The sequence below is a fragment of the Lepidochelys olivacea genome (genome assembly GCF_965140295.1).
Source record: "Lepidochelys olivacea isolate rLepOli2 genome assembly, chromosome: 14".
Lineage (NCBI taxonomy): Eukaryota > Metazoa > Chordata > Testudines > Cheloniidae > Lepidochelys > Lepidochelys olivacea.
In genome coordinates, this window is record NC_140424.1 from 2,482,449 (window position 1) to 2,499,396 (window position 16,948).

Here is a 16,948-nt window from a genome sequence, read left to right on the forward strand (position 1 = left end):
CTGTGCAATGGAAGTGATTGTGAGATTGGTATTGCAGATAGAAAGAGAATGTTCCTTACCCTCTACACATATTTTCTGGGCAATCACTACTTTTGAGTGAGGAAATGGAGAGGGACCATTACTGGTTTAAATGGGGGTTTGCTGAACTAGACTGCCTATTTCAGAGTTTGCAGGGAAATGGTGGGGCCTCATTAAAAGAGGGCTCCGAGCATTCCCTGCATTAATCTCCTCCGACGTACAATGGCAGTGCTGTAGCAGTCCCGGCAATGTGTACATGAAAGCCGCAAGCACTTGCTGTGCTGCTTGCCTTCTGCTGAATACCAGACAGATCCGTGCTGCGGGGGTGTGTTGGAGAAAGGGAGTTTCCCTTACTGATCAAACGCAATCTGCTTTTATTCATTATTCAGTTGCCTTTGAGAAGCCGAAGGCACCATTGAAATACCTGAAATCTGAAGCTTATTTATGTCTTGCCCATAGTTCATTGCCAAAAGCTCCCAAAGGAAGTGCTTAGTGACAACTTCGTAATGTATATTATTTGGGGAAATGCCTTTTTACAGCTGACCCTCAAAGGTGCGCCTTATTTTCCTATTTTAGAAATAGAAGGAAATGCTTGACACAGTGATAATTTTCCCAACTCCGCTATCCTGAATGCTTGGGGGTGTGTGGGAACCATCTGCCAGAATTCCTTGCAAGAAAAGAAGCTAAAGGATCCATTTGCCTTGTGGCAAGTAACCTGTGCTGCTAGTCAAGAGACTACGGTTCAATTCTTGGTCTCCTATAGTGTGTACTGTAAGGGACTGGGGGTGCTGAGCACTCATACTCATCTCTCAATGGCCTGCAGCTAGACTGCCTTATTCTGTGATCCTATTAGATTTCACTGACTAAGCAGGGTTAGTTCATATATGCACACATACATATGTTTCCACAGTATGCGTCCGATGAAGTGAGCTGTAGCTCACGAAAGCTTATGCTCATGCTCAAATAAATTGGTTACTCTCTAAGGTGCCACAAGTACTTTTTTTTTTGCGAATACAGACTAACACGGCTGTTACTCTAAAATCCCATGGCACTCTTTATATGAATGGGGGCATTAAACCAGGCGTCTCAGTCAAATTCCAGCTCTGGCTACGTTCTGCCTCCTTAAATTCCCCCTGCATTTTGGAGATGGTGGTTTTCTTCACTGTTGGGCAGTATTGCCATGCAATTTCACCCCATAGGGATTAATGTTTCATCAATGGTTGTAGGGGGTCCCCATGTAGAAATTGTCTTTCAATTTGAGGTCCTTTAGGATGGAAGGCACAGAATATCAGAAAGAACCACTAGCTGACTGTGACACCATTGAGCTTTTCTGAGCCTTGCCCTATGATTGGCTAGAAAGAGGGTGGCTGCAATGCATATTCTGGAAAATAGGGTGTAAAACAGGGAAAGCTGGAGGGTCCTCAGAACTTCACCAGGTAGATGTGTACGCCCTGTGCATCAAGGAGCACAGATGTCTGGGGTTCTTGCTCACTGCTGTACCATGGGGAATTGGGCAGATACTTCCCCCAGTTATTGGGGATGGAAGTGGCACAGCCATGGATTGGCTTGGAAATGGAGGTGGAGGATTCTCTTCCCTGGCCCCAAAGGAATCTCCCAGCACACAGCCATGCTGCTCAGACAGTTGCTGGAACGAGGATCTAAGCCTTAGGCAGTTGATCCCCTCTGGTTTCAGCCTGTCTTCAGATTCAAGGTCCCATTCAATAGATTTTCTCTCCAATCACAAAGGCTAGAAACTTTTTTTTTAAATCTGAACATGTGTCTGCTGGAAATGGTTTGTGGCACTCTGCACGAGAGGCCTGGGGATGTAGTGGAGCAACTCCCCCAAGAAGTCTGGAGAGAGGGAGCTGGTGCATGAGAATTGGGCGTGTATCTTCTTTTCCACTTCAGATTAGCTAGTCTGGGAGTCTCTCTAGATACGGCAAACCATAGAGTTAACTGGACTCTGTATTTTTCAGTGCGGGCAGTTCTGAAATTGTGGTGCCTTTAATTGCTGGAGAAATGGAATCAATGTTTTATATTTTAAAATTATATAACGCAGGTGTGTGTTCTTGACACGTTGCTGTTGTGCTCTGTCTTCCCTCCCCACTGCAGTGCCAGGTCTCTTCAAGGAAACCCAGCCAATGCAGATCATTATTTCACTACCATACACGAGCTCTGCTTTATTTCATGTCTTGCTCCCCCTCTCAAGGGACTCTGCTGGATGACTGGGTACCTTTTTTTTCTCTCCGTGTGTTGGGAAACTTGTCACTGTGGCAGTTGCAATACCACAAGCTTGTCACCGTGACGATGGAAATCACTGCACGACCATGAGGGCGACAAATGTTGAGAGCCTTGTTTGATTCTCATTATGCCGCCGCAAAGTTTTCCAAACCGAATTATATTTTAAAAGCAAAAACACTGTAATAACTGTCCTTCTCATTCTTTCCACAGAACTTCCAAGCGTCCTGTCATTAAATATTTAATTAGTGTGAATTATTGTTCTTCTGTTCTCCACAGGTTTTGCATGCAGAAGAGTGTCAGATTGGTGCCAGGAGTCACGCTGGATTTAATAGAGAAGTAAGCAAGATTTTATGACATTAAAACTACTGCTTTCCTGGCTTCCATTATTATATTTGGTTTGATGAAGAGGGGAAATTGCTTTTTAGTCACATTGTCCTCAAGATCCTTTCATTCTGCTTGTGGGCATGCACCTCTTTGGGGTGCTTCTGTTGCCCAAGATTCACTTAGGGGTACCAAGTTTCCCTCTGCTCATTTTTCTTTGACTATCTTACCCGTTAGCCTTTGTTTTGCATTCGTTCTCATGTCTATGGTGTGTCTCATTATATTGTCTTACCACAGGCTGGCAGAACAAGCAGTGACTATGGAAACAAGAAATCATGCAGGGAACACTGTTTAGATGGAGTCTTACGCTTGCTCTAGAGCTTTGCTCAGACCTTTTAACTTACAGGTCACCTAGGTCTCATTCCTGATATGTTGAACATACACTTGCCTGACAACTGTCAGCCCAGAATCCAAACTTCGGTCACCTTTTTGGCAGTCAATATTGTCAAGCCACCTAGCTAGTTGTTTTGGGCACACATTGAGAGAGTTTGTCAATGGGGGTCAATGGAGATGTTAGATAATGCTCATAGCCTTAAATTTTTGGAGTTACAACTTCGCAAGCGTTAAGGACACATGCGAAATTAGTTTAATACTCTCAGCCTATACCCTAGCTAACGTAAAACCATGTGGCAAAAGCCTCTGCTTAAGGCAGGCAAAGGCTGCTGTAGTAGAGAATGTCTAAATTCAGGCAATGAGGTACATTGGTAGAGCTATATGGGAGCATACAACTGAAATGGCTCCTGCAGGTCTGGTGTTTAGATACATTGGTAGAGCTAGTCCAGGGGAGACTGGCACTGGAATAGCATGGAGTACTACAGGCCAGGATTGGGATGCACTGGCGGAGCTGTTTTGGGTGCATAGTGCTGGAACTCTGCCGGGGAAGCTTTCACAATACTTGTCTGAGGTATGAATGTCTCTCAACATAGCTATCGTTTTCTCTTTTATGACCCATAAAATCCATTCAATACCCTGAGCCTCTGTGTGTGTGTGTGTGTGTGTGTGTGTGTGTGTGTGTGTGTGTAAAATCAGAAAAAAAAGACGTGTTTTGTCACTTCCTCAGCACACTCTAGTGTTCTTTCTGTCTAATAATGTATTATATTTCGATCCTTAATGTCATGGATACCCATAATAATCCTTTCATCCAAGCAATACTTGACCAGACTACTGGCTAATGGACAGCCCAGGGCAAAATGATGGACTAAGTAAACTCTTCTCCAAAGCATAGCCCAGGTTATGCAAGCCACCCAAGCTATTGAAAAACTAAATCATAATTCATCTTCTGCATTCTTTGTTTTCAAAGAGTTTTTATAGGAAGGTATTTTTTGCCATCAGGTGAGGTAGTACATATTTGTGTGGATGGTCTCTGAGATCTGTGCCACATGGTTAGTATTTTCAAGCTTCCTATTCTTAGAACATTGTTGTGTACCCAAGTTAAATTAGCTTGGAACAATTAAAATAAAAGAGAATTCAATTTCTGAGATGTTTGCCTTGAGAAACGCTCATTGTCAAGATTAATTAGAATAGGCCATGGGCTCGGACTTCTGACACGTGAATGTTTAAAGCCAGTTATCCTCTTTCAATTCTTCAGGATTTGAGTCATTCATTCATTCAGGTGAAAGGCATTCTCTGTGGTGTTCGGAGGGGTTGGATTGGGGTATTTAATAGGTGGGTAGCTAGTAGTAGTGTTTTAATGTATTATTTCTTGCTTTTTTAAATAGGTTTCTGTAGAGTACAGTGATTTGCAACTATCATTCATTGGTCCCAGACTGCCAGTAGGAAATGGTATTTTGCAACAATGGTGATGAGTGTAGGATTCCATCAGCTAAAATTCCCAGTTCAAAGCGCTCTGTCTTCTCTTTTGGCTTATTGCATTGGTAAAGTAGATCCATGTTGAATAACCTGCACATTTTAACCCCAAATAAATTTCAATGTGTAGTTGAATGCCAGAAAACCTTCCGTGTCATATACTTTAGGAGATAGGTCTATATCAGGCTCTTGAGCAGCTTTTAAGTGTTTTACCATTATGGAAGCCATGCTGACATCAAAAATTTGATCTATGTGAAAATGGGTCCAGCATCTACAAGCCAAATTATGATTCTATTAACCTTAACTTAAAGGCAGTAATGCATAAATGGGTTCAGACCATGTTCAAGAGATCCAGTAGACAAAGAACAGGCTTGTGGTATAAAGGAGGAGGCTGAAATCACTGAGGGTCCCTCATGTGATCCTCAACTGACATGAAACTGTAACTAGGCAAAGCCCTGCTGGAAGGGTTTGAAGGACTGGAACCCACCAGGGTCTCCACATGGAAGATGGGTAACACCTGGTAAGCTTGGCATGCCTGTAGATTGTTTGTTGTTTTATTATGTGCTTTCTCGGTAATGTTTTTGTCCTAAATAAATGTGAAGGCTGGCTGGTCACTGGTAAACACATTCAGACCCTAGAAGAAAGCAGAATGGCTGGGGCTGGACAAACGTCAGAGCTGCTGGGATAAGCACAGTGAATTGCCAAGGACCTGCAACCTTAAATTTCTTGTTAAGGAGAGTGTTGCAGGTCGCTACCCATAGAGAGGTGATGGTTGGAGACCGGAAACTTAATGGGGGTCCATGAGCAGATGACAGAGGGAGGGGGCAGAGTGCATTTAACCCTGGAACTGTGAAAGCACTTATCCGCTTGTTTCTGAGTGAGGATTCAGCCCAAACCATTGACTAAAACTGGCAGAACAAGGCCCTTGGGTAGTGACAGATTATGTAGGAAAACAAAGAGAAATCTCTTCAGCTCATTGTCTGTGAAAAAGAAGCTGATGTAAAACGGGGTCAGAAATCTGTTTGCTAAAGTAAATAAAAGAACTAGGAGAATTAATTCAGCTTTCATCCATCTCCAGAACTATATTACATTTTCCCTCCCATAACTCATGAACCATGTTGAGCTTTTAGGTTTTGTTTTCATTACACCAGCAGTGAACACATTTGATTTTTCTTTTTCCTGTTTGCAATATGCTTTGTGGATTTTTAACTGAGGTTTTTCTAAGTCACACACTGCGCATGGCAGCAATGTTTATGCTGATTCATCCCATCAATTGCTATAAAATCTTCATGTCAACTTATAGTATTTTTGAATAGTACGGGTTTTTAACTAATGCACTGTGCAAGGTGTAGGGAAGATGGACCAGCGTTCCTTGTAATCTGTGAGTAATCAGAAGCGACTCATTCATTTCTGTTTCTTATTCTATCTTGCTTTCTGATTATTGAAGGGAAAATGGAACCTCCCCAGCCCAACTCAGCAAAGCTACCAAAAGAAGCTCTTAAAATTGTTTTCAGTAATGTGTCAGTGAAGCAACAGCTGCACTTCCCCATTAGGTACTGTGCCCTATGGCAGTGCATGCCACTTGTCCTTGGGCGAGAGTGTTTGCAAGGAGGTGAGGAGCAGAAAAGAAACCTGCACAGGGGTTGTTCTGTCTCTCTCATCTCAACGCTCACCGTGCCCGCTAATGCTCTTTCAGAAGCTGAGGGTGATCATCTGGTGGCCTGAGGGTTCCTCTGTTTACTTTTAGGCTTGGCGGGGTTCGATTTTTATCAGTAACTGTCGGTAAACATCAATTTCAGCTTGCACAATGCAGTTGATGAAAAATTATATCAACCAGTAACCGTGGGTGTGCCTGCAGGGTTCGGCGGTCACCAGCCCTGCAGCTGTGCAGGGAAACCTCGGCAGCCCTGCTGTCATGGGAGTGAGTGAGTACGTCTGTGACTGCGGAGCTGCAGAGGGCTCCCTGCGCTGCCTCAGGGTTGGTGACACCTGATCGCTGCAATACAAGGTGTGGGAGGAGGCTGTGTTCCTGGTGGAACAATCTTAAAAATAAGGATTGATAAAAATCATCAAAATTGGGGGGGGGAGGAACGCTGCTAAGCCTACTTACCCTTGTGCGGACAGAGGGATGTTGTCCTGAACAGTTCTGATTTTGAGCTGTCTGGAAAGCAAAACTAAGAGGTTCTGTCTTTAAACCCTGAAGGAATCGTCAATACAAGTGGAGATCTCCTGGGGTACCACATAAATGTATTATTAAGCACTGACATATGAAGTAACAATTAAGTTCATTATCATTAAGAATATTCCGTGTGGAAGGATATCTGTTTTTCCAACTGGCTTAAGAAGTTAGACTAGGGAAATAAGCTCTCAAGGCCTGTGTGTGCCAGGAGACCAACCTGCTTCCCTTACTACGGGGATGAGAATACTATTGGGAGGGGCATACAGTTTCAGGGGCACCGTGAAGGGAAGAGCCTAAAGAGGACAGAGTTGAAGCTCTCATTTTCCTAGCCCCAAAGAATTAGACATGCTCAGAGGGGAAGAAGTGGCATTTCTTCTTATGGTGAGAGAGACTCTGTCCTCCCCTTCCAGGAGTAGGCACAGAAGACTAATCACTGCCCCACTAGGTTTCTGCCTCCTGAGAGGTTACTAAAATGAATTGAACACCAGTGTCCTCATCTGTTTTCCTCTTCTAATGTTTTGCCTTAGAACAATGGGTATCCATGTCAGACATGGCTGGTCCCCTTTAACTGAGTCACCTAAACCTGCAGCTGGAGTACAAGGTACTTGAGATTGGCTTGTAATATCGCTAGAAATTCTAGCACCAAACATGGTAGTCAGTAATAGCCAGGTGTTTTGCCTTTGGAGCTGTGCACTTCCTTTAAACCCAGATTACTGGTACAAGATGCTCCCAGCCTTGCAGTGGTATTTTCGAAAGAACTTGAATTCAAGTGGAGCAGTTTTAGTTCCACAATACCCAGCATTAATGAGCTAAGAATGGTCAGGCACTCTCATCACCTGACTGGCAGGTGTAACTAGCATTCCTTCACAGGTCATTAATGATAATCCACTGCAAATATGTGAGTACCTCAAGGTGAAATGGAGGAGAAAAGTCGTCTCCTTTGAAAATCCGTTCTGTTTCACTGCTAGGTGGGAATACAATGTGCAAAGGCACTAGCTGAACTCAAAATGCAGGAAATCTATGCTGTGTAACTGGGCAGCTATGTGTTATACTGCTTATAAATAGCCAGTTGCAGAAGGGTTCAGCATAGTCTCAAAGATGTAAAATCATAAATTAAGGGGCAGGGGAAAGGGATTAATCATTAAACTGCTAAGTATCGACAAAGCTGTTGAGCTGGCTGCCAAGATGGGTTTCTGGATTTATTGTGTAATGTGGCTGGGTGACATACACATGTCCTTATTGCGGTCATCTTTTTGTGTTTTCAAGGCAAATGGGGCTAAGAGTCCTTGTATAACTCCAAATTGAAAATGACAAAACTGAGATTTCTACCAGTGGGTGAGATAATATATTTTATTGAACCAACTTCTGTTGGTGAGAGAGTCGAGCTTACGCAGAGCTCTTCTTCGGGTCTGGGAAACATGACTACATCAATGCTGTATTCTCTACCAGTGTCATTTTAAACCCCCTGAGCCACTTGTATGTTCTACTTCTTCCCCTCAATCTGTTCCATGGATTTGCAAGAGCAGCATTTTAAGCAATGAAATAAGAAAAGTCAAAGTATATTAAAACAGGCAGATGTTGTGGGAACGGGGGGAGCAGTTTACTTTGTTGGCTTTGTTCTTTAGTCTGAACAAAATCTTAAGCACTGTAAATTGGTGACATAATCAGTTACTAAAATCTTTCTGTATTATCTAGAGCAATGTTATAAAAAAATTGTTGCCAAACAGATGTTATGAATCCACATGTTATAAAAGCATAACATTAGGAGAGAATTAACATACGTTACTGATTTTACTAGATTTGTAATAATTCTAAAACCTAAATACTTAAAGCTAGAATAATTCATTTGTTTCAGCAAGCTCCCACCCCCACCCCCACCCACGCATTGGGGCAGCAAGGCTCGGGCAGGCTCAAGCTTCAGTCCTCCTTCCTGGGGTCGTGTAATAATTTTTTTTGTCAGAAGGGGGTCACGGTGCAATGAAGTTTGAGAACCCCTGATCTAGAAGAAGGAACACAATGGTAGAACCTAGAGGAGCAAGCTAAGGGATTTTCCATTTCTAATTTATTACTGGATTTATTAATTCCTTCTGGGTGTCATTAATGTACTTTTTGGGAGGGCTCTGAATGAGGTGAGGATAGTGGCTTGGTGAACTGTAATTGGGAAGTCATTGCATATGTAAAGGTTGCTGTTGAAAAAAGCTCAGAGATGGGAGAGGGAAATTAATGGGACATCAAGCAGAGCAGGTATGCAAAAGATCTGAGATGTGTACGGAGGTAGAATCCTCCAGAGTCCTGGAGGTGAGGATGAGAAGTTATAACTCAATACTACTGACGAGTGGGAACAAGTGGAGGGAGGTTCATGGTTCGGTCGAATGAGAAAAATGATGACTGCACCAGCAATTCTTCATGTACTAGAGAGGAGCCATATTGGTTTCAGGGAGGTCCGAGACAGAGAAGGTTGTTGCAGAGGTTAAGGCAGGAGGTGACACGGGTATGGACAAGTGTTTTGGGGATAAGTAGGGGAAAGGGTCAGATTTGTGAGATATTGTGGAAGGAAAAAATGGGGCCGGGGGTGGGGGTGTGGGAATCAGAACTCCACCCTGTACAAGTCGGTTGTCCTTCCTAAGGCTTGTTGGTTTTGCTCTTAGACCTCTTAGCCAATTCGGATTTTATGTAGCCGTTGGCAACTATGGCTCAGTGAACCTCTGCTTTCCAGTGAGCTAGCTTGCTATTTTTACCCAGGTGTAGGAATCAGTTTGCCTGAAACAGATGACCGATGACTCCCCTAGGTCAAAAGCAAAACAGTTGCTTGTTCCTTTTAGTCCTTTGCTTTGGCCACCACACCCTGCGTAGTATATTTCCTTTGCTGTTGCTGAGACCAGAAATCAAGCATTTCTCAGTGTTGCACTCAAATTCCTCACAGTGTTTTAGGGGGCACTTGTTACAAGAGTTTTTTCTGAGTTCTTGCTCCTTCTTGATATCTCCATAACATGCTTTTTAGAAGAGCTGCCTTCCTGAAAAATGTTCTGATTGAAGGTTTCTGAGGATAGCAAACATTAAAACCTTTTCATCCTAATCTGATAAAGATATCAATTATAGAGAACACATGTTTTTATTATAGTCCCAAGACCAGTCTAGCTAGACAGTAGTGTATAATGTAATTTATAATTTATCTGTCTTTAAACCTGGGAAAGGAGTTTATTTCTAATTAAGATGACGAGTTTGAGAGTAAATTACTCTGCACCTTCTTTGAAGAGCCCAGATTTCTAATTATCTAGACTAACCCAGCAGCCTAATGAATAAGCATGTTGCTGCCTCTGCAGTGCATTTGTATTACCAATCCTTTGAGAGGGAGCCAAAATAATCCATATTTTGGAACTAATGCTGGAGCTCAGTAATACAGTTTTTAAAAGAAACATAGAGAATGTGAGGAAACCTGGGAAGCTCAGGGGACTGAGAATGGCATAGAGTGCTTTTTTCCAGTGGGGCCATTTGTTAGTGTCTGGTACAGATAATTAGTGAGCAGAAGTCCCTCTCATCTGATCACTGTTCAGTTTTTTTGTCTGAAATGAGTTAATGGTTACAATAATTTGTAATGACCAAATATCCATGGTAAAAGAAACCCACCACAATTGACATGAATCATATTCCCTTGCCCCCAGTGTTGTGTTACACATCTTAGCAAACATACCATATTATCTGTGGGGCATGGACAGTCTTCTAAACCCTCCATGTAGTCCCTGCAGATCAGGGTTGAGTCACATAGGCGGGAGCAGGATAGCTTGCCTTGCAACTGCCTGTTCTGTAGCTGTTTGAAAACACAGATCTCAAGTCTCCAGGTCTGTCAATCAAGCACCTTTCAGCAGTACAAAATTCACTTTACAAAAATTACTAGAAACAACAAGTTTGGTACTAAAATAACCTTTGTTTCCATTATAACTATTATGGGGTGTCACAGGCTGGAAATCAGTAATTCATTAGTGTCTGTCAGTCACTGATAAGATGAGTAATGATTCACAAGGAACTAATTTAGAGATGAAGTGGGAAAAACAAAACCCCAAGAGACTGCACAGCAGAAAGAATGTGAGTAATTGGGGAAAATGTGGAAATCAGGCTGTAAAGTAACAAAATAACAAATGCCCAGAGAATCTTAATTAGTCCGAGTTGCCTTTAGAACAGTAGATCGGAACGGAGGCAAAGTAGTATGATTAGTTAGTTAACAGTAGTTTAGTTTTTCATCTCTGGAGATACCAGTTCAAATTATGAGTAGGTCCGGGACACTTAGTAATTTTTAGACATCCCAAACCAACACGCCATTTGTTGTGGATTAGCAGTGTCTACTCAAGAGAGACCCAGGACTGGACTGAGATGACAGTGGCCAGGTCACATGATGTGCACCCATTGGCAGATGTGTGAGGGGAAAAAATACACAAAGGCAGGTGTAGTGCAGGAAGTCAATCCAGCATGAGATTCACACACTCAACATAAGACAAAACCCAACACATTCAAAATAGCCTCTCATCCCTTCCCCTCTCTTTCTTTCTCTTCTCCTCCCCCTCCCCCCATCCCATTAGGGAAAATTCAACAGAAGCAGAACACCAAGAAACCTGGTAGGAGAAGGGAATGAAGACACCTTTTCTGCATGGCATTTTGATAGCAAAGTCCTGGAACTGTAACAAGCTCAGTTTCAAACATTTGGAGCACTAATTTCCTCTTATCGTATGTTCAGCTGATCATGTACTTTGGCATTCAGAATGTGATCATCCTTCCCTTTAACAGCCTTTGGTTTTGTATAAATTCATTTCCCCTGGTGGTGGCTGCGTGCTTCCTTGGATACCAGTATGTATTAGCCACATATCAGTAAGGGAGAACGAGGCTTTATGTGACTCGCACTTTTCCCCTTAGAATTCCATGAAGGGCCTTTTACAGTTGTCAGAATCAAACTGTTGTTCTCACTATACAAAGCTCTGTTCTCAGCTCCCTTCCATTGCTTTTGAAGTCAGATAATTGCTTTTATCACTTTTCTTTCTTGAGGGTTGGCATGTCCAGCAAGTTCTTGCTCATCTATTTAAAGCAAACTCCATCCAGCAGTTGCCACCTTTTCCCAGTAGCCATTAGCAGTGACATTCTTTCATTCCATCTGAAAGCGTCAGGAGGATCAGACCTGTCCATGTTTTGATAAGAATGGCACTGGCTTCATCCATTTTTAAATAAACAAAATTGTTGCTTACACTAAACATAATTCTTTTAAATAGTATGCACAGCATGACTTTGTAATCTGTTCTAAAATTTTCTGTCAAAGAAACAGTGCTAGAATTGGTTTTGGGTTGTTTTGTTTTATTTTGCAGCATGGGAATAGCCAGCAAGGTGCATATCTCAGTGTGTGGGAAAGAAATATTATTGATGGCACCAGTACTGTGGCTTGGTCTATAAGGCAATGAGGTCCTTTACCCAAAGACCTTGCAATCTAAAATAGTCATGAACACACCGAATAAAAACAGTCCAAGGTGTGTAGGAAAGGGAGAGAGAGCAACAGTGGGGAAAATAATTATTGACCTAGGAGGAAATATAATTCTTATATTTCACCTTCATAGTTCACCTTTGAAGACTACAAACTTTGGACCAAAGTTGGGCAGTTCACAGTTCCAGAGTTCCTTCTAGTCAGTGTAATGGAAGACCCCAAAATTTGGCTTTAAATATATTAGATTTAAACATGTCGGTAACCAAAGGATAGTAGTGACAATTTGTCATCATACTTAGCTGACAAACGTGGCTCATTAGTACTTGAGTTGAGGGGTGGGAAAGACTTTTAGATTGTCTTTAAGAATGATGATCCAGAAGGCTTTTTTCTTTGGCAATGAATCATTTCTTATTGAAATGGAGCACTTAGTTTTATCACCATTGTTAGATAAAGAGTCAGGCGCTGGTATACTGCAAAAGCTTATTGTGTATGCAAAGTAAAGATCATACTCAACAAGATGGTTTTCATGGCAACAGTGTTCCATTGCTTAATAAAGATAGATGGCAGGACTGAAAACAAAGAGACAAAGTTTTAGAACGTTCCAGGATAAATGCTGTCAGAACTTTAACTCTTTTGTTGATTGTCTCAAGGAGGTGAGTGAGGTTTCAGGAGTTAGCCTTATCCGTTAGAACTGTGTCCTTTCTGTATCAGCCGCATGATTGTATGATAATGAGAGAGATGCTCCCTTTGATTGAACTAACCATTGAATTACTGATGTATCTTTCTAGCTGAATGATTTACACTGCAAGATTCTGGCACTTGTATAGCCTTTGGGCTTCCCCTCACATATCCTCTTTGAGACACAAGTAACAAGGAAGCCCCAGGCAGCTAGTAAATAGGATTGGTGATCGGAGCCCAGTGGAGATAGCTACCATACCTGCTGCCTCACCACATTTCCCAGATTTTAAAAGACAGGCAGGAGAGGGCTCAGTGGTTATACTAGTGGCAGGAGAAAATGGTAAGAATTGGACTGAGGACCTAGCGGGAGCAAGTTCGTAGGTTTGGATAACCATCCCAACTTTGAACTTTCCCTTTCACTGTTTTTGAACACATCAGAGAATATTAACTATAACATCTTGTTCTAACATGTAAGCCATACATTTTAATGTGCATCTCAATTTTATACACATTAGATGTCCAATAGTAAAGTTAATGCAGTGAAGCTTTTACCAACTGAGGGAGGAAACCTGGCTTCCTTTGAAGTAAATGTTTCCATTGTAATTAAAGTGATTCACAGGATTTTGCTAAATTTCTGAAGACATTGACAGTGGCATCTGGCACAAGTTCAGTGACCTTGACATTTCATAGTCTGCACTTTTCACAATATACTGCAGTGATTTAGGGCTTTGTAAAGGTGGCTGTTAGGAATAGTTGATGGAAGAACTAATGGATACTGTAGAGATGTTAAATCCCAGCCAAGAGCTGAGGCAGCGTGGCCTCCTGTCCCCCCCGCCCTTTTGTTTTTTTATTTTTGGTCTAGATTTAGAAATGACATCTGTTTGGTCCTTGATGTCAAGGGCTCTCCAGTGATTGTCAAAACATAATATGAAAGACATCAGGAGAAGTGAAACCAGGAAGGCAACAAAATCCCACACAGGACAAACTCTTTGTGGAGCTCTGCTGTCTTTTTATAAAAAGATCTTCTACACTTTCCACAGTATGCATCCGATGAAGTGAGCTGTGGCTCACGAAAGCTTATGCTCAAATAAATTGGTTAGTCTCTAAGGTGCCACAAGTCCTGTTCTTTTTGCGAATACAGACTGGCACGGCTGTTACTCTGAAACCTGCCCGTTCCATGTTTGTTTCTTTTAGTATCCACATACCCAAAAAGATAAAAAGCATTTATAATATTGTGGTCAGAGGACTGCCTTGAAAGACCTTGTCCTGCAGTGTGCAAGCAAATAGACTGAGAATCTCTGCAAATTGTTTTATCTGAAAAACAATTAAGATACTCAAGTCTAAAGAAAATCTGCATATTCAGTGGAACTCTGCAAAAATAAACAAAATGAAAGCTGACTCTAATTTCTGAAGGGGGATGGAAATGAGGCTATTTAATGTAAGCAGTCAGTTTTTTATTTTATCGTAAAATTGTGAGAAAGGAAATAAGAAATGCTTTACTTTTCCTCCAACCTTTTATTCCATATTTTTTTCTGTAGCATTAGGCATCAGCTCCCGTAAGTAATGGGTACAGGCTGGTGCTGCTGAATTTCACTGTAGGTTGATTGAGTTTCTAAGGTTGGTTGGTGATGGACTTATTCAATTTTTGGCTGATTAATTATCCCTATTATCAAATTGATCTTTGTTTACCATCTGAGAGTTGAGAATTGCTCCTCCAGTCCCCCTCTGAAGTTAAAATTTGATTCCCAAGCAAAGATGAGATTGACTGTTATCAGATCGTATTCAAATAAAAGCCCTTTCCCCAGATCATTCAGCCTGTCATCCAGGCAACACAAGCAGTTTAATCTTTACTGCTGTCACAGGACAGGAGATCAGGACGTCTCATCTAGGAACAGAAGGATTGCTGATTTTTCTAATGCAAAGATTTATCCTGCTAATTTTTCCAAATTTAATTGAGTCTCTGTGAAACATGCAGAATAACCGTGCAGTCAAATACCTTCTAATGTATGCTTGATAGCTGCAATTTAAAATCTAAAGGCCCTGGTATGTGTGCAGGTAGACATTATTCAGAATACTGCCTAAGCACTTATATACCTGCCTTCCTCCTGTTCACCTTCTCACCCAATAATAATACATAAACATTTATATAGCATGTGCATCTTCAAAGCACTGGCAGACCTTAATGAATTTTCACACTGGGAGAGGGTAGGCAAAAGTTTTATCCCCATTTTATGCCTGGGGAAGCTGAGGCACATGGAGAGACAATTTACCAAGGTAACATAGGGTGTCAGAACAGAACAGAGACAGATAATTTTTGATTCCCATCCCATGCACTCGCCAGTAGAGTGCTCTGCCCTTCACAGGCAGACATTCTTTTTCACAATACCTGACAGAGGTTATAGTCTTACAAAGGTTTCTAACATTGTAAATGTTCAGGACTATCACCTACTCTTATCAAATAAATAGGTCTTTAAAAAGCAAACACGTCCACAACACAATCTATGCCCTACTAACGAGCAGTTGTTTTCAGTGCCAAGCCTTTTAGTGAGAAAATATAAAACTCCAGACTGTTTCTCAAGAGAATAGCCTGGATTATTCAAGTCTCAGGTTGCTTCTAGGGAATGGCTGCAGGCAGCAACTTCCTATTTCAGCCTGCCATTCACAGCTAAGAGCACCAGCCAAAATACACATCTCTGTGCATCTCACATTTAATAAAGAGAATTAGGTGTGAAGTTGTTCTTGGAAATCTCTCTGCCTCTCCCATCAGCACTGAAATTTGATATTCTGAATTCTGCTCTGATACGAGTTCTTTCTACTTGCTTTGAAAGTTAAGTTAAAGGGACAGACAAGTAGCTTAGGATCGATATTTGCCCTACCAAGGAGCCTGAACAAGGAATGCTTTTGGATTCCAGCCATAGTAATATAACTTCACTATTTTATTGTCGAGAATTGTGTGGAATGTAAGTGTATATTTATGTGGAACTTTCACCAAAGAACTTATGTGCCTTTGTGTTCCCTCTGCAGCAGCAGTTAACAAACATGATTTCTAGAGATGTATATTTTTTCCTCTCATTCCAAACTAAACTAAGATTTTTTTATTAAGTTTTTAATATCAAGCAGCTTGAGAAATACTGAGTTACAACAAGGGAAGACAGACTCCTCCTGAATCCTGCACCAGACATTGTGGATCTCTTCCTACATGTTCGTGTGAATGATCTGAAGATGGCTGGTAACAGGCAAATGATAAATTCAGCTGCATCATTTAGTTTTGTCTCCAGACTTTTAAAGTCTGAACGTGCGTTACGGAACTGTAATTGGGATGGATGAGGGGAATCTGTGAGGATAGTTTGCCCAATTTGGGATGCTAATTTTGCCAGTATGATTTTCTTCATGCTAAAGGATATATGTATAATCTGAGAGGTATTGAGTCTGATCATGTAGAGTTGGAAAAGTAATGTAGTTCCTAAACTCAAGGAGTGAGAGAGAGTTTTGTGATTTTTGTTTGTTAAAATGACAGATTGTGAACCATGTAGGAATTATTCATTTTATTATAGAAAAACATATTGAAGAGTAATCTGAAGACACTTTGAATGGCAGCAGGATGGGGTGGGTTGTAGCTAGCTTCTGTTCTGCTTTTGGTTGTCTATTATGTTGGGTGTTTTTTCTGGGCCTGTGACTCCTCTCTGGTTTTGGGTGGTCTTTTTTTATTTTGAGGCTAGGCTCAATGGGATTGATATTATCTTGAGTTATTTTATAGCACCCTAGATTTTCACAGAATACCTAGAAGGATATTGTCCCTGCCGCAAAGAGTTTACAATCTAAGGCCCTAAACCTGCAAATACTCTCATGCTGAATTTTAAGCAGATGAGTAGTCTCGCTGAAGTCAGTGCTTAAAGTTAAACATGTTTGTGTTGGTAGGATCAGGGTCTAAGTTTTCGGTGTGACATACCGGGGAGAGAGGATAAGAGGAGGGTTTTCAAAGGTTCCAGTAACCAGTGACACAATTGCTTAGATTAAGCATGTGCACTTCTTGGTTAGCCTATCAAGATTTTTTGCTAAATATAAAAATAAAGAATAAGATTATGAAAATTATGAATATTCTTGACATACAGAAAAGGTTAAGGTAAAACAATTCTCTGATTAGCGCATATAAATAAATACCTAGATAACTGCATTGTGAAAAT

The 16,948-nt window shown here is 41.4% G+C and overlaps 1 protein-coding gene across 2 annotated transcripts in view; it reads left to right on the forward strand.

Moving 5' to 3' along the window:
* RPTOR (regulatory associated protein of MTOR complex 1) overlaps nucleotides 1-16,948 on the forward strand; it is a 304,649-nt gene that overhangs the window by 158,014 nt on the left and 129,687 nt on the right. For both annotated transcript variants that reach the window (XM_084646962.1, XM_084646963.1), the window contains exon 7: nucleotides 2,536-2,595. In XM_084646962.1, coding sequence (XP_084503088.1) covers nucleotides 2,536-2,595 — 60 coding nt within the window. The remainder of the gene's footprint in view (nucleotides 1-2,535; nucleotides 2,596-16,948) is intronic.